The sequence below is a fragment of the Seriola dumerili genome, unplaced genomic scaffold, assembly GCF_002260705.1.
Source record: "Seriola dumerili isolate Sdu_G_001 unplaced genomic scaffold, Sdu_1.0 BDQW01000149.1, whole genome shotgun sequence".
NCBI classification, from domain to species: domain Eukaryota; kingdom Metazoa; phylum Chordata; class Actinopteri; order Carangiformes; family Carangidae; genus Seriola; species Seriola dumerili.
In genome coordinates this window covers 3,437,829-3,460,337 of record NW_019174404.1, presented here as the reverse complement: position 1 = coordinate 3,460,337, position 22,509 = coordinate 3,437,829, and the positions used below count along the sequence as shown (strand labels likewise).

Here is a 22,509-nt window from a genome sequence, read left to right as displayed (position 1 = left end):
CTAACACAAAGATCCAGCAGGCTCCGGTGCTTAGTGTCATGTGCCTCAGGCCACAGTGAAGCGAAATGGAAATTACAGCCTATAAACATTTACATGTTTGAGATGTTTGCTTGTTAAAATACAGAATGAAATTTCGCCTTGTTTTATTATCACCTAACAACAATTTTGAACAGTTCAAAATCAAGACAAATTGATTTGATATTAAAAAAAAAAAAAATCAAACATTAACTGGTATGTTTTCTGTGTCTCCCCCTGCAGGTAAGGAGGACATGCTGCAGAAGCGTGACTACGAGACGGCCTCTCTGTCAGAGATCAAGGCCCTGCTGAAGAAACACGAGGCCTTTGAGAGCGACCTGGCTGCACATCAGGACCGTGTGGAGCAGATCGCTGCCATCGCACAGGAGTTAAAGTAAGAGACGGAAAAACAAGGCCAGGGTCGATGGGAAAAAGGATTGTGCAGCAACCTTCTCCGGCTCTAAAAGACTAAAATAGAGAAAGGCCCTGGAAACTTTCTTTTTAAATCTTAGACATTCAACTGATTCGGATACACATAGTGATTATTTTCACGTTAAATTTTCAGTAACTCTCTCTTCCATGGTTGTATTGATCATCTCACTATCTCTCTCTCCTGTCGTTGGGGATCTCAAACTTTATTATTTTCAGGATTTTCATCATTAACATCAAAAGTCACTCTCTCTTGAGCTTAGGTTCACTTCATTTGCAGATGTAAATAACGACACACAAACGAAATTGCGACACAAACAAACCCTTTAGGGATCCATAGAAACATTTCACACCACAACAAAAGACAAAAACTAAATATTAAGATAACGAACAAAGTCACAGCTGGATCATGAAGGCGTTAAAGTGCATCAAAGAAAGATGATGGCACAAAAACAACCTAATGAATACACAAGCTTTATTGGGAATTAAAAGCATAAATGATAATTAATCTCCTCTGCTCTTGTGTGTTTGTGCTCCAGTGAGCTGGACTACTACGACTCCCCCAGTGTAAACGCTCGCTGCCAGCGGATCTGTGACCAGTGGGACACGCTGGGAGCTCTGACCCAGAAACGCAGTGAGGCTTTGCAGGTGAGAGGGGTTAAAACAGACTCTGGGATAACCCTTAGAGAATTTACAATAAACAAGTTACTGAAGAGTCAGATTTCCAACTTCTAAATTCACTCACTTTGCTGTCCCTCTTTCTAAATCCCCTCTCTCCTTCTTGGTGTTGCTTGGAGCAGAAATAATTACACATTTAGAGATGAAAGTTTTCTCCCGCACAGCGAGAGGCTGTGAAGAGACTGGTTGATTTTCAGGGCTCCTGTTGGCCTCGAGAGTCCTTTGAAATCTGAAGATTTTATCTGTAAAAATATAACCCCCTCCAAATCCTTCTATATGCGCCAGCTCTTTGTAAGAATCTTAAATAAACCGAAGCGTCTGTAAATCCTTGAATTTCACCCAGCAAGTCTTTTAAGGTCAATAAAAAGCCTGCGAGTTTGCGTGATAACCTTTTTATTTATGCTCAACAGAGAACTGAGAAACTGCTTGAAACCATCGACCAACTGTACCTTGAGTTTGCCAAAAGAGCGGCTCCATTCAACAACTGGATGGAGGGCGCCATGGAGGACCTGCAGGACACCTTTATCGTCCACACCATCGAAGAAATCCAGGTGAGCGCGGAGAGAGAAGAACAGAGGAGACTTTATCCACTCTGGAATGAACGGCTGTCACGTTATGTATGCTGGTTAGCTTAGCTTAGCACCAAGACTGGAAACAGGGGGAAACAGCTAGCCTGGCTCTGTGTGAAGGTAATGAAATCAGCCAGTTTTTTAATTTAAAGTACAAAATCCAAAGTGTAAAAGTGACAAAGTTTGTGGTGACACATTAAGGTTTTAATACGTTGGCTTTAGAGTTGTATTAAACTGACAGATATGAGAGTGATCATGATCTTCTCATCTAACTCAAACAAATAAACGTAAACTTTAACCTTTGTTTTCTGCTTCAACATAAAGTGGGGAACCATAGGAAAGAAATGCATTTCTCACGTTTATGTAGTTACGTATACACGTTAGTAGTCTGCACAGTTTGTAAGATTTGATCACTTTGAGAAGAGTTGTCCTTGTGATTTTTAAATAAATACAGCAGTTCTCTGTCAGTGGGACGTTAAGAGAGAAAACCACAGGCTGTCATTGTTTCATATTCTAAAATTCAAGAAGAGGAAGGAAGCCAGTTCTCTCTCAGATGTAAAAAAAAAAAAAAATGATGATAACCTTTAATGTTGTGGTTGCGGTTTGTATATTTATTTAATATCTTGATGTTTTGCGTCTCAGGGATTAAGCACAGCCCACGAGCAGTTCAAAGCCACGCTGCCAGAGGCAGATAAAGAGCGCCAGGCCATCCTGGGCATCCACAATGAGATTGCCAAGATTGTGCAGACCTATCATGTGAATATGGCTGGCACCAACCCCTACACCACCATCAACCCACAGGAGATTAACGCCAAGTGGGACAAGGTAATAAGATCAATCACGCGCAGGGAAACACGACTCAAGATATTTTTTTCTTTTCTTTGTTTATTCAAGGAAGATCTAATGTGATCAATGTGATAATGAAATCTGTGGCTCAGCGCTTTGCTTCACATTAATGCTAGTGGGATTTAGAAAGTGCCAAATACTTCCCATAGGTTTCTCAACTCAAACTAGCCCGTATCAGCTTCCAGTAATCATCAGTCAAACCAAACCTCCGGCCACAAAGACTCTTCATGAGAGATTTTGATAGGAATGAAAAGGAAAATTAAGTTTTGGATGAGGTATAACATGTTATTCAAGTCCTGAGACATGTATGATGGAAAACAGGGTTAAGAGCAGGATCAGCTTGTTTTGTTCTGATGTTTTTTTTATTCATTTTTTACCATTTTGATATTCTACAACATCAAAAATCAAACATGCAAACTTGTATTTGATTTGGGTTTTCTCTGCACTGCGCTGTAGGTCAGGCAGCTGGTGCCTCAGCGCGACCAGGCTCTGATCGAGGAACACGCCCGGCAGCAGAACAACGAGCGTCTGCGCAGACAGTTTGCCAACCAGGCCAATGTCATCGGGCCCTGGATCCAGAACAAGATGGAGGTCAGTGCGAGCAGAGGCAAAAAAGACAAACGACCGTGTAACAAGTTCAGGAGGAGGCCAGCTTTTAAGATGAATCACCTACCAGGGCAGTCAGTGTGAAAACAAGGCAGCTCATTTGTATTTTCTCATCATGCGTTATTGCAGGAAATTGGCCGCATCTCCATCGAGATGCACGGCACCCTGGAGGACCAGCTGACGCACCTACGCCAGTACGAGAAGAGCATCGTCAACTACAAGCCAAAGATCGACCAGCTGGAGGGAGACCACCAGCTCATTCAGGAAGCCCTCATCTTTGACAACAAGCACACCAACTACACCATGGAGGTAAAAGCTCAAGGTCTCCACACAAGCGCAATCAAACGTGAAAGAAAACACGTCTTACTTCACGTCACTTTGAACTAAAATCCCCATTGATGTGTCAGACGTGACCATCTGACCTGGCTGTGTCCTGCAAATACTTTAAGCCTTTTTGAACGGCGCCTTGGTTGTAGATGGTCGCGGTTTGCCACAAAGTAGAAAACAATGGGTGGCAGCATGTTAGGACGACCACAGGAAAGCCTTCAAGAGTTTAATACAAAACTTTTCTGACATGGCAGCTCACCATCGAGTCTCCGGCGTACAAAATTAACTTTTCGGCTCATCGGCCAAGTGCTTAACTCTGAAGCCCTGCCTGCCAAGAACGCTTTTTACTGGCCAGAATAATTCATATGAATTTTGTCACAGACATTCTGCACAACAACAGAAGCACTTTCAAAGCTGTTGTGTGGGCGTGTCTGGAATCAGCTGCTGAATGACGAGAGACAAAAGCCACTTTTACATTTTAAATTAAATTAAATTGAATTAAAAAGTAATATTTTTGACTGCATTACATACTGTACATTTCTTGGTGACCTCTTGTGCCCTATCTGTTGTGGTTTAGCCAATGTTAGACCATTTAAAGTGATATTCTATTTTTCTTATTGTCAGAAAATCCCAAAACCAGCAATGGATAGAACGACTTAATTTAATTTCGGATAGACAGACAATCTGTCTATCCAAAACCTGATATATCTTATTCCTCTGTGCCATAGAGCTCCACTGTTGTCCAAAAACCATTAACTATAACTTCTGGCACTCTATTTTATTATGAGTCAGTTCCACATACACCGTCCTGCTGCTGTAGATGCTCAATAAATTATCATATGTGCATATGTGCCCTGCTTTAGAAAACCGGTTTACACTTAAGTTTATATTTCCGAATCAGTTTTTAAAGATTTGTGTTTTCAGTAGGAACCAATGGGCTTAAAGCTGAGAGCCAGAGACAAGCTGCTGTAGAAAAGTCAGACAGTGTCGAGAGACGGACTAACAAATTGTGGGTTTTTGTCTTTACATGAGATTTCTTGACAAAAATCTGCGATGTTGACTTATGCTATAGCTGTTCTGGCAGTAGAAAAAACAGGGCACAGCTGTCATTATTTATCTCAGTGTGAAGGAAGATGGTGGCCATCAGAGACAAAGCAGAACAGCCAAATACCAGACTGAGAGGAATCACAGCATTCAAAATCAAGTTTTGAAGGCTGATTTGGAAGCAATGTCAGACATTATCCACGATAAAAACAAATAACCAATCATTTACAACCACTGTTTGACCCAAAGCTAAATCTCAGCTGAGGTTCTTGTACTCTCCGTCTCTTCCTTAGCCTTACTTCAGCGTCTCTCTCTCTCTCTCTCTCTCTCTCTCCTCTGCAGCACATCCGCGTGGGCTGGGAGCAGCTACTCACCACCATCGCCCGCACCATCAATGAAATCGAGAACCAGATCTTGACGCGAGACGCCAAGGGCATCAGCCAGGAGCAGCTGAACGAGTTCCGGGCTTCCTTCAATCACTTCGACAGGGTCAGTAGTCGCACTGAGTCACTGTGCAGACACAAAGCAGAGAGGTGGCGCGAGCTGCGCGCTGCTCGTTTACAGTCAGACCTTTTGGGTTTGGTTCTTGGCACAAAGACATGCTGCAGAGTAGGAATAGTTTGTGAAATATGTTGATCCACTCTCTTGCTGAGAGTTAAATGATAAAGATCAATATCACTTTCATATCTGACCATTAAACATAAGACTAAAGCCAGAAGACTGTTAGCTTAGCATAGCATAAAGACTGGAAACAGGAGGAAACAGCTAGCTTGGCTCTGTCCAGAGGTAATGAAACCTGCCCACTAGCACTTTTTGAAGCTGAGTAATAAATTTAACCTTGTTTATTTAATTTGTGCAAAAACTGAAGAGAAAAAAACAGCAGTTTGTAGTTTTTAAGGGGTGTTTGGTGCCAGACTATTTCCTGGCTGTTACTTCCAGGAGTCTACTAATTTTTTAGTGAGATTTATGAGTGCAAAGTGCTAAGCCAAGCTAACGTCTGCCGGCTTCATATTTATGAGAGTAGTTATCAGTATTCTCACCAAACTCTCAGCAAGAAAGCTGATTAAGTGTATTTCCCAAAACGGTGAACTATTCTTTTAAAGATGTATTCATCACTTTCTGCCGTGTGGAGTCACAAGTTTGTCTTTTATATATTTAGACTGCATCTGCAAAGCGAAGGAGTTGAGGTGAGAATATATCGTGTCTGGGTTGGTCCTGTCATGTCCGTTATCGATCCTTTAACCAGAAAACAGTGAGTGTGCAGAGTGGACAGTTTGTGTGTGATATGCATCAGGCCGTGGAGTGACCCTTACCGCTTGGTTGAAATGGGACTTACAGTTCAGTTACTCATGTTGAAAATCTCAGGAGCTTTAAGTCAGAATCAGCCACCTTTTATTGTGAAATACAAAAACGTCTAAATGAAAATCAAACACAGAGCAGGTGGAAAGGAAGTTTAGACTCTAGTTTATATCACAGGTAGCTACATAATATCTTCCCATTGAAGGCTGCTTCTATAAAACTCTCCCCCCACCCCAGGCTCTAGTGTTTACACTGGGGCTCACCATGTCAGGAACAGCACCAATTATGGATGAGTTTTTATTTAGCTCCCTCTCCTCCTCCTGCCCCTCCTCCCTCTCCTCCTCCTCACCCCAGTTCTCCCGCTGACTCCACCATTACCTCATGCATTCTTCCAGAGCTGCTCTATTGTTAATCAATACCTGAGGTGGACGATCGCAGCCAACGGGAAGTCAAGTGTGGACCTAAACTTGTGTCTTTATCTCATATTTTATTAGGATTAAGTCTCCACACGTCCATCTTCGCAGTTGTTCTTAGACATGAGGGAAAAGCAAGCACCAGATGAATCTGATGGATTCAAAACATTTTTGTTATGGACTGTATTGTTTTAGTGTATAAGACCTTTGATCTGACAAAACACACGATTAGTTGATTGATCAAAAGCTAATGAACAGATGAATCAGTGATGAAAATAATTAACAGAACGATCGGAACTATTTTGTTAATCTAATCGGCTTTAAGTAATTTAAGCAAAAATGATCACTAATTCCAGCTTCTCAAATGTGATTAATTTTTTATTGTTTCTTAGTTTTCTATAACATCAAAAGCAAAACACGACATTTTACGCTCTGAGAACAAGTTACGGTATTTTTTAGTATTGGCTGACATGCTATAAGCCAATTTTAGAAAACATTTGGTAGATTAATCAGTGATGAAAATAATAATTAGCTGCATCCCGAGTCTGTGTCTATACTTATAAACACATTATATGAGTATATGGGAAAGCTGATGTAATTGTAAATGTGTTTTATGAAGCATTTCGCTCTTGACGTTTGCCTGTACAGAATAAGGTAAAGAGATACTTCTGCATCTAAGAAGAGCATATTTTGTGTTGTTAAGTACATGTGCCATCGACGATATGAATAACCTCACCACAAGGCCCAGTAGTCTGCCTGCCACACTGCACATTAACGCCTCTGAATGCCCTCGCCCAGCATGGCAGCACTGCTGCCACCGTGTGTTCACCTGCCAGATCCTAATGAATATGCACTGTGTTCTCTGTTTTCTATCTCTCGTGCATGGCCCTCCCCCTTCACCCCCCTCACCTCCTTCCCCCACCCTCACCCCGTGCATGGTGCACTCCCTCCACCCTCCTTCCTTCCCCACCACCAACACCACCTCACCCACCACCTCGTCTTACCCCGTCCACCACCCCCCCCTCACCATCACTGACACCGCTGTATGTGTTGCTGCATGGCCTGTGGCCCCCCGACGCACCGCCTGGCACTGGCCTCCCACACCCCAGGACCGCTCGGGCACTCTGGGCGCGGAGGAGTTCAAGGCCTGCCTGATCAGCCTGGGTTTCGATATCGCCAACGATGCACAGGTACTTAAACGTAGCCACACCCCCGCGGTGAGAGGTTTAACTGGTTTCTTTTTTTTTTTTCTTTTGCACCTTTTCCCTCCTTGTATTTCTTTCCTTTCCCCTACTCTCCCTCTGTTCCCGCCTTTACTGCTGCTCCCTCCGGTCTAAATACCCTTTGTGATTTTCCACATCTTGCAACATCCCATTTGTGGATCGTTGCGGCTCTCCTCCCAAAATCTACTCTCTGCTCATCCTTTGTTCTTCCAATGACTTCCTCCGCTATCCCTGCCTCTCCTTCTCTGTATCTCTCTTCTCGTCCTGGTTTCGTTTGTCCATCGCTGACCTTGTAGAAGAGAACAGGAATCATGGATGCTGAAGACTTCAAAACCTGCCTTATCTCCATGGGTTACAATCTGGTAAAGCCATGAGTACTCTTCAAGTATGAAAGTATGATTGTGTGTGATTGCTGAGGACAGCCGGAAATCGTAATAAATAGATGTAACTTTAATTTCATTTGAATTTGAAAACAATGTATGTACTGTATATCTTATTTTATTTTATTATTATTAAAAATGTATTAGATTGTTTATGGTAATGAAAACCTTAAAATAATGTAAAACTCACTTGTGTGATAAGTCGTCCCAAGTTTCATCACTACATGTAGGATGTCAGTCATTTGCTGTGTTGTTTTAGTCCGTTTCCCTGGGGACTGTCACCACGGCGACTGAGCTTCACAGTTCCTCTCTGTTGCCTCCAGGGTGAAAACGAGTTCTCCCGCATCATGAGCATAGTGGATCCCAACAGGATGGGCATCGTCACCTTCCAGGCCTTCATCGACTTCATGTCCCGCGAGACGGCCGACACAGACACTGCCGACCAAGTGATGGCCTCCTTCAAAGTTCTGGCAGGGGATAAGGTACGATTAGACTGCAGTCAAAGTTCTCTTTGACTTGTTCAGTGTCTGACTTCATTTACCAGTGGCTCGTTTATTCCAGCTTCAGCATTCCTGCAATTGGCTCAACTGTACAAGCTACAAAAATAAACAATGAGCCAAAAGTGTCTGAAAGCTGCGTTGAGCTGCTGACCGGGTGTTGATTCGGAGTGTGATTGGCAGCAGCAGCAACTATTTCACATTATAGTTTTTTTTTGATAAACTTTATTCATATAGAAACATAACAGAATATAATGTTGTTTTTCGTCCACTACAGAACTACATATTAGCCGACGAGCTGCGCCGGGAGCTGCCTCCAGACCAGGCGGATTACTGCATCGCCCGCATGGCCCCCTACACCGGCCCCGACGGTGTGCCAGGAGCCCTCGACTACATGTCGTTCTCTACCGCTCTGTACGGAGAGAGCGACCTCTGAACACTCTGTCAGTTGTCCTGACTGGGGACCACCAGCCTACCTGCTCCGATCACCGCCACGTCCTCCGACTGCCCCGTCACCACACTCCTGTCCTACTACGCTCATTTTTTGTATGTCTCTGGCCTTATCTTTTTGTCATTATCCTCTGTCTCCTCCTCCTCCTCCTGCTCCTGCTCCTCCTCCTCCCACCTGTCCAGCCTCTTCCCCGCTCCTTCACACCCTGTCTCCGTTGTATTTGCTTCCCACGCAATGCAGCAGCTCTCCAGGTTTACAAAGAGGGAGAGAGAAAAAAATGTTTGTTTCTGTTTTTATTTTTCTTGTTGTCATTGTTTTTCTTCATAAAATGAATAAAGTTAACATATTTTATTATACTGAACAAAAAAAGGTATTTTTCTTCACCTGATTGAAAATAAGAGACAAAAATTGTAATAAAGAAAAATTGCTATACTTTCTCTTCTTATTCTCTGTTTGCTGCAGGGATCAATTATGGTTTTTTAATGGATTTACATTGACAGTATGCGCTTTTAGAGTTACAGATTAGTTCAGGTTAGTTTGTGGTAACTTGTTAAACAACAAGATTAAACAAGTAACAGTTATCTAAAAAAATCAGGCCAAATAACTATGACAAACATGAAAATAATGCAGGTGTCCCTTTGATCTGAGCATATGTTGTGATTTAGTGTTTTACACAGCCTTAACCAGCAAATGTGCAACGAATTTAACAAGAAATCACATTGACAGATCAAAGACTCTTGACTTGAAAAGAAAACCAAAGAATCCAGCACATACTTGAACTTCATTAAAACAACATGTCAGTCCTCAGAGCATCATCAGACAAACATGATACAGACAAACAGCACTATTCATATAAAAATGAAAGGCTTTCACCTGGGAAGAACCTGCCAGCATCACCTCCCAGTATGCATACAAATGAAGGTCAAAACGCTCCTCAAATACAAATGTAGATATACATAATGAATTCATCAGTATTATTAAAAAAAATGTTCACATTATACAATTATACATACATTTTACAAAAGCTCCCTATGGGGACATTATAAAACATTTTTAACCAATCAGTCCTACATTACATAATGCAGCCTGTTGGCTTTACAAGGTAGAAAGAAAGCACCAAAGGCAATCTAAAGTGAAAAGTCAATTACATTTTTACAAAAGAATTGACACACCCTGTTCCTGGAGTATTCTGGGTTGCCTATTTTAACTGGTTGGTAAGCCCTAACAAAGAATAGAGTAGAATGATTATTGTTAATTAAATGAAATCACCTGGGTGGGTCAACAGACAAGAGTGTGAACTGAAACCATTTGCTGCAGAGAAGGTAAGAAAACGTGTGAAAGAGTCAGCAGGAGACTAAACTGTTTGTGACACTAGTGTTGACGGTAAAGTATGTGATTGAGTCTTATTTTTTCTCGACAATACAAAATATATTGCATTCCTATCAATACTATCCATGAGACCAGTGCAGGGCGGAACCTAGACCGTGACTTCGCGTCGCTCCGGACAGTTTAGAACGTCGGACACGTTCAGGAAACGCGTCCCGGCTGTGACCTGCTTGCAGTTTGCACCAGTAAAATGGACTTGTAGCTGGAAAGAAAAATCATGTTCAGCATTAAGGCGTTGCAGAAAAACAAAACAGTCAGATATGGAGTCCCTATGCTCGTAAGTAACTTTTACGTCACATTTTTAACATGAAATTTAACAGCAGATAAGCAGTGCTAAGCCTGTTAGCTAACACTTAAGCTAACATGATAGCAGTTCCAGTGCAACTGTCAAACATATAAGTGTGTTATTTTAACTTTTTACTCTGGTTATTATGGTTGTCAGAGCCTCACAATAGTGGCATCTGTTTTTCTTGTTTCCTTACTTTCATTTCCTTTGACACGTCTAGCATAGCGGTATTATCTAAACCTGGTCTGAAAAGTAACGTAATTTTCCTTTTTTAGCATTTTCACAAATAGAGTAAAGGTTTTAAAAATCTGAAACTGTTTTAAAGAGTCTTTAGCTTGTCTGGGGGAAATCTAGAACAGATTTGACAAGTATAGTGGTTCTTGGTCTAGACCTGATCTAATGTGGTCGAGAGCATTACAACTTAAACAGTCTTGTGTTTAACTGGACTAGAGTATGGACTAAAGGGTAAAGTAAAGGTCATACACGGCGCTGTTTTGATTTATCTCCACTGTGACAGTTAATTGATTAATTGGTAAATTAATTCTCATTTAATTTTCAACATTTGATGGTTCCAGGTTCTAAAATGTTAGAATTTCCCGCTTTTCATATTTCATAGTAAATTTACCATAAGAAATATAGGACAAATTTATTTAGAGAATAATAGTAAAAAATAATAATAATAATAATAAAAATAATGTAAACAATCTTCAGTTCCAGCTCCTGTTCTTAAATGCTTATGTAGCTTGCATAACTTGTGAAATTTCTCTGAATAGTGCTCTGCATAGTCTGAACATAATTGATCAAAATATTTCTGAATAACTAACCAAAGATATTTTTGCTGTTATTTCAGTTGCTGGTAGTTGGAGGTTCTTTTGGCCTGCGAGAGTTTACACAAATCCGATATGATTCCCAGAAGATCAAAAGAAAGGTTTGTAGTAAATTAATAACATTTTACATATCCACTAATGGGCTGCATAATAAATATGACAGTAAACTAAGTTCCCAGATTTACATCATTATAGAAAACAGTTAACAGAACTATCATATACACACTTTAAGGATCAGTCTCTTTACACTAATGTGTAGTCAGTGTGTAAATACTCCTCCTAGTGGTTAGAACCATAGTTGCTCCTCAGGGTGAAAATGATTATGTCACATGTTTCTACATTTTTAAACACTGCTGGAATATACCAGGTCAGTGTGGTAGATTTTGGCTTATTTAATTAATAATTTTGTTTTTGGGAACTCAGAATTAGACACTAGACGTCTGTCCATTTCAGAGTCGCTGCAGGCAAACATCACGAGAGGCTTTTCTAACCAGTTTAGATTGAGTCAGTAGTGCAAGAGCAAGAAGTGAGAACAAGCTCTAATAATTCATTAAATGACAGACCCAATTCATTAAAATGACAGAGGACTGACCCTTTATTAGAAGCCATTACAATCTGATGAGCTGGCTGCGAGGGGAAGTAGCTGTTTTGTGCTATTTTACTGTGACAAATGCCGATGCATGTCATCTGGGTGGGAGCCAGATGGCAGGGGCGTCTCTTCTTATTACTGTCCATGTGAAGCGGCATTAGACTGTGGAAGACTGTGTGTGTGTGTGTGTGTGTTGTGTGTGGGGGGGGGGGGGGGGCAGCGTCATGCCCCTGGCATGGTGCCTGTGTAGCTGCCCCCACCACTCACTCTCTTTGGACGGGGCCTGCGGCAGACCGAGCCTCTCTCCTCTCTCACTCTGTGGAGCTGAGATTCATCTCTGCCGTGTGTGTGTGTGTACACATGTAATTTAATGCATGGAATATCTAAACAGTTATTAATGAACATGATTGTAACCACTGCTCTGTTTCTTACTTTGGACTGTTATCAGCCTGTTCTTTTGTTTTGTTCTGATTTGCCCACTTAAATCATTAAAACCACTGTCTGAGAGTAAGTCACTGTGTGATCCAATTTGCATTTGCTCTTCAATGATTTAATTTAGCCTGGAGGCAGATATGAACTTCAAGGCCTTTTCTCTTCCCTGTCCAGGTTCTGTTCGAGTCTTCCTCACCTCTGAAGGCTCCCAGTTTGTTTTTGGGGTTCATGCTACTGGCTTTGTAGAAATAATAATACTATTACTAGAGTTTTCTATATATTATATATTATTTATTTTTCTGTAGTATGTAGGTCTAGTTAAAAATCAATCATGGAATTATGAAACTCCATAAGTATCCCAAGTAACTGCAGCATTATTGCAATGAAATATTAGAACTCATTAAAAGTAATGAGTCAGAGTGGGATTCATTTCAGTCCTATTCTGGGGCAAAATCAGTTTGAATTGCAAAACCCAGATAGCTCCATCGGACTCTCTCTCCGAAGATTTTTTTATTTAATTTATTTTTTTAACTTTTACTAAACCTCGTAATGTTTATCCAAATCAAGAAGAATAATTTACAGAGTTAAAACACAGTTTGACACTGGTGAGAAAAAGTCAGTCAGTCTTCAGTGTTTGTCTCCTACACAAGGTTATGGAAGAAAACTTCTTCACCTCCTCTGCAGATGTCATCATTTATACATTAAAGAAATAATACACGAAGGAGAGGAGGGGAAGATGCCGCCTAAAGGGGTTTCTCACCGTTTCAGTTCAAAGTTTTAACCGTACAAACCTCTTACCTTGTTCCATTCTTTGTAATTTCATTCAACACTAACGATTTTTAATTTTGCTATCCACCAAATTCAACACTCAAACAAGGAGCCGCTCCACATCTTTGCCTTTCTTCTCTTTGCTTTAATTTTCTTTTTGTTGTCGTAAACGTGCGTATCTCTGCCAGAAAGCTCCATATGTGTTTCAAATATTTCTTCTCTGTTCTCTGTCAGCTGGATCCTTCACTGGAGGCCAAAGTGAACATCGAGAAGCAGCCAGTCATACTGGAGGAGGAGTATGAGGTAAGGAGAGACAGCTTGAGACCTTGGGGGTGAGGGGGAAGTAGATGAAAGAAACTAACCAGCCTGGTCTGTCTGCAAGCCAGTGCAGCTGGTAAACAATATGTGCTTTTGTAGCATGTCATCAAATCCTACAAAAAATGGCTTTTTGCCACATCCCCTGGTGTTCTCCAGCTAATGGCTCTTGCTCAGGTGTTATCACATGATCTAAGTACAGGGCTTTTGTCATGTGATAACAGGTGGTTGTGCATGGTGACCTGTTATCAACACAGGTGAGCCAAAAACAGTAGAGATGATGTGACAATTTATATTGGTCTATTAGTACCATTATTCGAGTGTTTAAATATAAATCGCTTGGTTGATACGGTAACATTAACGCCAAACACTTTATGCCCAAATAAAGGACAGTTCTGTTGCAGTAACTACTGCAATTATTTGAAAACATTATTTGACCTTGGTCTGTAAAAATCAAGACACAATACTCACACAAGTCCACTTTTCTCTTTCTTCTCTGTCTTAAAGAAGGGGGGACCACAATATAATTTAAATATGGGGATAACTACACATTTCCAGAAAGCCTCTCCGAGAGGGCAAGTGGAGACTGAGTGTTGGATTGTCAGATTCAGAAATTTACAAAAACAGAATTTTTTGAATATTGAATTATCTGCACCCTGAAGTTTAAACCTCATCATTCACCTGTTGTTTTTCTTCCCCTCTGTCTCTTCCTAGAAAATGAGGGAGTTGAATTTGGAAGAGTGGAAGAACATCCGTGGTCCTCGTCCCTGGGAGGACTCCAGAGAGTATCAGGAGCAGCAGCGATCCAAGCAGAACAAAAAAGACTGAGGCTCATGGACGCCATGCTGAGCAGACTGCACACACACTGCAGCAGGACGGGCCAGACAAGAATGGATGGAGTCTGTGGTGAAGACGCCACAGAGACCAAATTATCGCGGATGCTGCAACTTCAGGGCTTGGCCTCAACTTGTTTGGCCTTGGCTTGTGTTGGACTTGAAACTTTGGAAATGTGCATTGTTGTGGTCTCTTCTGGATGTTCACGGCTACTAGTGGTTACAATTATGCCACATGAGCTCAAAACCTTGAAATAAGTTCAAGGTTGCCTATAAATTTAAAGAAATATGCATTGCTTCTTGTAGTTTCATACACAAAATTATAAAGCAGTCAGCTGTTGGCTGGTTATTCTCCAGTGTGATCAGGAGGTTGTAATAAAATCAACCAGTAGGTGGCACATCTGTGTCCTGTTGCACCATACCTTCCCCACAAAAACCAAGAAGGGAAACAAAAATATATCTATATATATATATATATATATATCAATGTATGATTTCCATGTCCCAATAAATTATTGCTATTGATCCAAATTGTTACTTTTAGTTTCATTTTGTTTTTGACAAAAGCCTGTAGATGTGGTGAGTCTTTCTTTACAACTGTATCACATTGATTTACCAGTTGAAAGTATAAAAGAATAAATAACACAACAGTCCAGCCTTTCCTCAGGCTTTATAGGTCTCGACAGTAATCTGTTTCTCTGACAGTTATTACTTTGCAATGTGGTGGATTTATTACGTTTATAATGGAAATAGTATTACCTTTTGCTTTTTTTGTCCTACAAAACACAAGAACATGATTTTCGCTGTATGCTGCAATGTCTTCACATCAGTATGTATAAGTAATGCATGTTCTGTCTCGCCTCATTCAGCTTGTGAAACAGGGATGTAATGCATATTCTTCAGGTCCAGAGGTCTCCATGACAGTGTCTCGGGATACATTTTCTGTAATCACATTTTTTTATGTTCATGATATTTGAGTCACTTTAACACCTAGAGTTTCTCAGACTCCGATATTTATGTGAAACAAACAACAGCTCATATGTGAGGATTTATTTTTTTATTTTTATTTTTATTTTTTTCATGCACAGGTTTTACAGAGATGGATCTTGTTTGGGGTGGTACTTTGTCATTGGTTGTTTCCGTTTCAAGCAGAGCTGCCGTGAAGTAGCATTTGCCTCTAATCCACCAAACAGATCTGAATGACAAAGCAGAGCAATCAAGTAATTTGTCACAGGATTAGCAGATCACATCAAGGCTCTCTTGTCAGGCTGTGTGTTGATAAAAATGTTTGGTGTTTCTGACGAGGCCTCTCTACATTTAGAGTATCCACATGTTGGTGCATCTGTAATCTTAGAGGTGAATCACACACTTATTCTGGATGCTCCACAGACTGCCCCTGGGCTGTTTTTCATTAGATACACACTGTCTGAAAATCAAAGTTACAGCGAGGACGCTGCAGTTTCGAATTGTGGGAAAGAAGAAATATTGAGTTTGATGATAATCAATAAGCCAATGTTGAACTGTTCTAAGGAGAATGTGGCTTATACTGTAATGTTTGCTGCAGTGGTGGAAGAAGTACTAAAATGTTTTACTGAAGTAAAAGAAGCAATAGCACAATTTAAAAATATTCTATTAGAAGTAAAAGTCATGCATTCAAAGTGTTAATCATTTAAAAGTTCTGTAAACGATATTCTAAACAATAATACAGCAGCAAACAACTATTGTTTGTTTAAAGATATTGTGGAGTAATGGTGTCCTGAGCAGAGAATAAACACACTCCCTCTTTGTTTTGGTATCCAGGACAACGGCGTGTGCATGTTAGTGCATGTGAGTCCCTCCTGTTAAACTGTTGGCCCGCCCCACATTTAGAAACACATAGGTACCGCCCACAGGGAAGATGGCACCTTACACTTCACAGCTTTCAGGTGAAAGCTACCTTTCAGAATTGCCTTCATTGAAGAGACGACGTTTTCCTCAAAAAAAAAAAGAAAAAGGCCTCAGATCAAAATGGAGATAAGACCGAGCACAGGCGAACTAGCCATGGGGACTACCAACTCAAATCCTGTCTTCCGGTGGACCATCGAAACATCCAGAAAGATTTTTAAAAAAGTTTTTTTTACCGGCTGTCAGTATCTTCACCGGCCATCTCTGTGTTCCTGTGACTCCTGCGACCCATCTCAGAGGATAAGTCCAAGGCTGAATTTCTTTCCTAGTCCAACTGTCGCGCCAATACTGGTCTGTCTTTACGGAGATGGGGAGAACTTCCAGCTGCTAAAGACCCCCACCTTGACTTGGACCTGGTTTTTCTTCTCTTCAATGTTTAAGTAAGTTGATGGCTACATAATGTCACATGTCTGTTTTCATTAGTGACCGGCTACCAGCCAGGCATGATAAAGTTAGCTAACTTGCTGTTACCAATGTTATGAATGTGTTCGGGCAACTGTTGCTATCGCTAGCTGGCTAACTGCTAGCATTGCCTCGGAGCATATCACGGCAATGCTAGTGGGCTAACGACTGTGCCTGGATTGTTTCGGTTGGCTCTCATGGACACAGGGTACCTTTTTATTCAGTTGTGCTCCTTGTTGTGTGTTTAGTTGCCGATTTCACCGGGCTTCGTAACAAGAAGAGAGAGAGGGATGGGGGTGGGGGGTATAGACTTATCAGTATGCAAGTAGAAGTAGTAGCTAGATTGAGTTACAGCTCATTTTTAACTTTTCTGTACAGGACTACAACTAATTATTATTTGGAACATAGAATGATCGCCTGATTATTTTCTCAATGAAATAAATAATGAATAAATAAATAAATAATAATAAATAAATGAATAAAATAATGAGAAATGCTCAGCACAATTACCCAGAGCTCAAAGTGAAACCTTAACAATGTTTGTTTTGTCAAGCTTATAATGGAAACAAAGTATTAGAAAGAAAAGCAGCAGATCCTCACATTTTAGAGGCTGAAGCCATGAAATCCACCCTGCTGAGTTGTCCTTCAGCACAACACTGAAAAGCTGCCAGTGCCAAGGTTTGCTGTTCTGTAGCTGAGGGCTGAGCTCTGACCTATGACCTCTGACCATCTCTGTGCAGGAGGATGGGGTAGGTCAAAAGAGCATTTTGTTACAGGAATCAAGAACAGCTCACGCTGTTCTTTAATGTCACTTAATGCACAAGAAGCTTTGTGGATTAAGCAAATACTTGCACATGCAGTCACTTGTCTGCAGAAGTATGAGCCTACATTCTGTTTTCACCCCAGTGATGAACTGATATTTACTGGTTGAATTTCCCTCAGTTTGATGAAGCAACACAGTGAGTGGGTTTTAACCACAGACAATAGTTTGGTCTCTGAAATGGTGACAGTTTCCATTAGCATGCAGTGAGATGTGCTTGAGGAAGTGGATGACCTTCAGCCAGCTTTTACAGCAAATTGTAACACATATCAGTTTTACTCTCAAAAGTATTAATTGAATTCAAATTATTTTTCCTTCAGTGCCTTCACTTAACTTACAACCATTTCATACCACCTCCCATGGTCTGTATTATGATTAATGATAAATAAAAACATCTGGGGAACCAATGGGTATAACTTATAGAAAGGAACTATGTGACCACTTAAAACAAGAAAGGGTGGTTGACTTCCTGGCCTCTTAAAGTAACCCTTTCAGCTATAACCCTTCAAATAATTTAAACGTGCTGGCTTTCATGTGGCAGCTTTAGGATCCTTCAGGACAACTCAAATCAGCATGTACACAGTCTCTGATGATTTGTTTCCCATCGTTATAATGAAATATTTCCTAAATTGCTTTTAAAAACTCACCCAATCACATCTCTTTCCAGAAACAGTGTCCCTGTTAGTTTGGATCAGAGGTTTTCAAACTGAGTCTCACCTTCCAAGTGGGATGCGGGAGAGCTGATGGGGAAGGAGGGACAGGTACATGCAGGTATTCTAAAGACAACAGGAAGTTAGTTATTGTTGCTAAGCATCTGGTTACGCCAGCTTACCCACATGGTCAGCAGCTGCAGCAGGATATAAAAGGATATAAAAACCCTTATCGCCTAATTGCTGCATCAAAATTTGTAGCCTACTCCTTGATGGACTAATAACTCAGTCAAATTTGAACACATAGACATGGTGCACATATTTTTAGATCCAGTGTGGCTTCCACTTTCTCAGAATATTATTATTCACAGATTATTCATAATATTCCATGAATAAACATCCATTCATTCGCTGTCCAGAATTCGCCTGAGAATCATCACATTTTCAGGTTTTCTTCAGTCTCAAAGTAAAACAGTGAACTAAAGTTTTTCACAGGGCGTTTGTTGTTTGACGTATGTCAGCTTCCAACATGGAAATCTCCATTTCTTCGTATTCTGCAGATGAAATGAACTGTGCTTTAAACTAAATACTCCTTGTTTAGTAATTTTTCAGTCCTGTGGTAAATGTACATCACATGGTATTTATTTAGCTGTGTGTTTGTGTGTGTGTGTGTGTGTGTGTGTGTGTGTGTGTGTGTGTGTGTGTGTGTGTTTGATGAACCATCCGTAACCTCACTAATTGTGCAAAGCCGTTCTGCCTCACAGCTTCTCAATAGAGCCCACTTCAAATGAACCATGTGAAGGAGACTTGAGAGCGCTGTAGCAAAAGATATGTTACCGAACACTCCAGTTCTATGGGTGCAGTCGTCACAGGCCAAAATGGGTCAATCCTTAGGGCCTTGCTATCGTAAGTGACCTGTCAGGATGCATGATGAGCTGGAGTCCTAATTTGAAAAAGGCCCATCCCTTCACGTGCTATTCAATTTTTCATTTGAAAATGCAAGAAAACGTTGTTAAATATTCATTGGACGAGGCTAAAAATGGGGAAATGAAATTCAATATTTACCAAGTCGTTCTGTGAGCAGGAGAACTAATGAAGAATCATGTAGCTGGTTGAAATTCTGGGCCCTATGAGAACTGGACTTCTGAAACACTACATAATCCTTAGCATCTTTCAGTGGCCCCATGCAGCTCTGGGGCTCCTGTATCATTCAGATTTGGCCGCCCGATCTGCAGCTCTGCGAGTAGGTTTTTGACATGAATCAAATCAAACCGCTGCAGCCACATCATCTCGGCTCTGATGTGCAAACACTCAACAGACGAACCAGTCTGCACTCGGTCTTCTTGGCCCTGAGTGAATGAAGAAATTCCCCCTCCTAAACACACTCTCACACACTCCAGATGATGATTAATTACCACTCACAAGAAGACATTTTTCACAAAGATTGGTGACACGATCATTCAGTTCAGTGAGGAAATACAAAATACTCTGTGACTCGTCTGAGGATTTCCTGGCGAATCCTCATACAACACTATATTTAATACATGTATTAGTGTTTATTATTATTTCCTTAATGTGATGTTTCCTTTTTAAAACAGGCTGTTGAGTCAGGACATTAGACAGTGTGGGGCCCACCTTGACTCTAAACCAACAGGCTTTTTAGTTTGACGGGTTGTGTTGACTTCATTAGTTGGACTTTGAAGTCACACCCACTAAATTACTGAAGACACACTCCTGGTTTCATTTGATCTTTTTAAAGCTTCAATCCTTAAGTTTAGTTGGTCTTTACAGCATCAAAGGTTTTCATATGTAGACAAATGATACAATCTGTTCGGCAAAGTTTTGGGTGGAGGAGTGGGAAGCAGCAGCCACCGCTGTCTGCCACTGCCTTGCTTTTCAAATCGTACACTGAGGGACGAGCATGGATAATACCAATATCAATATTTAAGAGTTTTAAAATGATGATGATTATTGATATATCAGCTGATAGACATTTCTTATAAACCAATGACGTAATAACCAAACGCATTTTTGATAAGAATACCCCTTAACTTAGATATACTGTATACTGAATGGGACACTATACAGTGTGTATCAGCCAACATATACAAGGTTAATGTCACATTTGTATTATCACAGAACCAGTGTCATCTCAATACACATTATGTTTTAGTTATCATATAGCATATTTCAAGAATTTGTATACTATGTTGTATATAAAGTATACCCAAATGTGTTGGTGTTAATTAGTTGATTTGACAAACATCAACAGCAGTTAAAATTATTTGAGTCAATTATCAGTGGTAACACTTTAAGTTCCCTTATTTAGCATTTATTAGAAGTATAAAAACATAAAATAAATGGTTTATAATGCACTATAATGACTTAAGACTAACTCAATTGACTTGAGTCGCAGCCCTGGTGTGTATTTGTGTATTTTTATCAGACCCTTGTCCCAGATAGTAAAACAAAGTCACTGACGCTGTGGTCAGCGAGAGCCTCAACCTTCCCTACCCGACTGACTCGCTGAAATGTCACTTACAGAGAGCTGCAGAATCAAACGAGGAAAAATAGACTTATTCTACATGGAAGGAGGGAGGAAAGTTAGCGGGGAAATGACCCCTGTGTTTATTTTATTTAGGCTTTCTCTCTCCCTCTTTCTCTCTCCCTCCCTCCCTCACTCTCGCTCTCTCATTTCATTTCTATAAATAGACAGACGCTTGGCAGCTGAGGGGTAGTCCACGCAGAACAAATGCACCCCCTGGCTGTTTCACTTCATTCCCCACATAATGAGCCAGACGGAACGCGCACAGATCGCTGCCGTCACTTCCACTCTCCCCAGGACCGAGGCAGGGGCCACACGTCGCCATGGAGACGTGGCTGTCGGGCAAAGGGGGCCCGAGCATGCAAAGCCGAGACCCCTCAGACGAGCCGACCTCTCCGCCTCGATCTCCTGTCTTCTCGCCGTCCCTTCCTTTTGACTCTCTTCCCTTCATCCCTCCTTTCTCTTTTCATTCAGCACCATAAGGCACGGGGCAGATGAGTAGATCAGTGTGAAGTCCAGTGCCCTGCACTCATCTTCACTGTGTCTCTGATGTAATGGAGTCAGTGTGGGTATTCCTCTCTCACCCATCTTCCGCTGCAAATATATTCCAGACCAGTGAACCACTGAATGCTCAGCTCCAGTAGCTGCAGCTGCAGAAGTGGCACTCTCCGTAGACAAGCTATACTATGTGTGTGCAAATACCGGTCTCTGTGGATATTATTTGAGCTGAAAATACATACAGTGTGAAAGCTTAGCGCAGGGCTCCCTTCTATCTGCAGTGCACTCTGTATATTTATGGACTGTCAGGGTTTTATTTGAGGAGAGGATTTATTGGTGCAGGGGATGGTCAAGGTTATGTAGCGTTATATGAAGAATAACCGGCTCCTCTCCTCAGTATGATTATGTACATATCCACCCATCAAGGCGATGCATGCAGGTCTGAAAGATGGGATGACGGAGATGTTGTGATGCAGTGGCTGCCAACCATTTTGGTCACTGACCCCTTAAAATGAAGGTGATTGTAGATCTCACATGTAGTTTCACTTTGGTGGACTTTGACGTGAGTCTGTGCCACGGGCCAGCTGCAGAGCGTCTTGGCGGAGCTGAGCTGTTGAGGGAACAGAGGACTGAAGACTTGAAAATTGAGGATGCTATCACATTGGCTGTGTTGCACCATCGTATATAGACCTGCTCCGCTGAAGCGCAAAGAGCTCTGCGAAGATCTGCAGCAAAGTTTGTAGTAGTTATAACACGGGAGTCAGTGGTACAAAGAGACATCATGAAGGGTTAACTTTTTTCGTCCAGTTAGTTACCAGAGCACAGATGGACAATACTGCTTCCAGCACCATCTCAGGCTTATCACCAGGACGCGTGAATGAATTTTGCTGTGCCGCTTTCTGGGCCGACAAGGCACTAAGAAACAAGAAAAACACAAAATTCATCATGTTTATTTTACAGACTTTTCTTTAATCTTTGACGTATTGTAGTTTTACTGTCACACTGTCATATAGAGGGGAAATCATTCTTTTATTGAACTTCTCACAACTCATAGATGTGATAAGGAGTTGCGTGTAGACAAGACTTTGTATGAAGAGGTCACAAGTACAAAACTTTAGGAACCACAGTAGCAGGAGCACCTTTGGGAGAGAGATTTTGTTGTTTCTGTTTTTCTTTCAAGTTGTGAACACCACATATGAAATTTGATTGACCTGCGTCCGACTGGGGTAAAGGCTAAAATGTCTGAGACAGATATTTTAAAAAATCGAGCAAATGAAACCAAAAGCTTTTGCATGACCAGATAGGACTTGTGGTAAGTTAATGAACTGAACCTTCACAACATATTTTCATTTAAGCTAAGTGTTGCATCCCTCCGCGCCATGCATCATTTTTTCCCGACTCCTCAAGGGACTCGGTGCTTTGCTCGTGTTCTGACCC

At 41.2% G+C, this 22,509-nt stretch overlaps 2 protein-coding genes across 4 annotated transcripts in view; both read left to right on the top strand.

Moving 5' to 3' along the window:
* Positions 1 to 9,190, top strand: part of LOC111225279 (alpha-actinin-1) — a 56,861-nt gene extending 47,671 nt beyond the window's left edge. Inside the window, exons 12-22 of one of the 3 annotated variants that reach the window (XM_022750050.1) lie at positions 259 to 409; positions 984 to 1,092; positions 1,533 to 1,673; positions 2,334 to 2,516; positions 2,994 to 3,128; positions 3,273 to 3,452; positions 4,857 to 5,003; positions 7,336 to 7,416; positions 7,746 to 7,811; positions 8,153 to 8,311; positions 8,604 to 9,190. In XM_022750050.1, coding sequence (XP_022605771.1) covers positions 259 to 409; positions 984 to 1,092; positions 1,533 to 1,673; positions 2,334 to 2,516; positions 2,994 to 3,128; positions 3,273 to 3,452; positions 4,857 to 5,003; positions 7,336 to 7,416; positions 7,746 to 7,811; positions 8,153 to 8,311; positions 8,604 to 8,762 — 1,511 coding nt within the window. In that variant the 3' untranslated portion in view covers positions 8,763 to 9,190. The remainder of the gene's footprint in view (positions 1 to 258; positions 410 to 983; positions 1,093 to 1,532; positions 1,674 to 2,333; positions 2,517 to 2,993; positions 3,129 to 3,272; positions 3,453 to 4,856; positions 5,004 to 7,335; positions 7,417 to 7,745; positions 7,812 to 8,152; positions 8,312 to 8,603) is intronic. The other 2 variants (XM_022750047.1, XM_022750048.1) reach the window with 2 other exon arrangements.
* A 1,101-nt stretch (positions 9,191 to 10,291) lies between these two features.
* Positions 10,292 to 14,898, top strand: LOC111225285 (cytochrome c oxidase assembly protein COX16 homolog, mitochondrial-like). The gene is made up of 4 exons (XM_022750056.1): positions 10,292 to 10,440; positions 11,300 to 11,377; positions 13,300 to 13,368; positions 14,095 to 14,898. Exons 1-4 carry the CDS (start codon positions 10,381 to 10,383, stop codon positions 14,206 to 14,208), a joined length of 321 nt encoding a protein of 106 aa, XP_022605777.1. The 5' UTR covers positions 10,292 to 10,380; the 3' UTR covers positions 14,209 to 14,898.
* Positions 14,899 to 22,509: the final 7,611 nt, after the last annotated feature.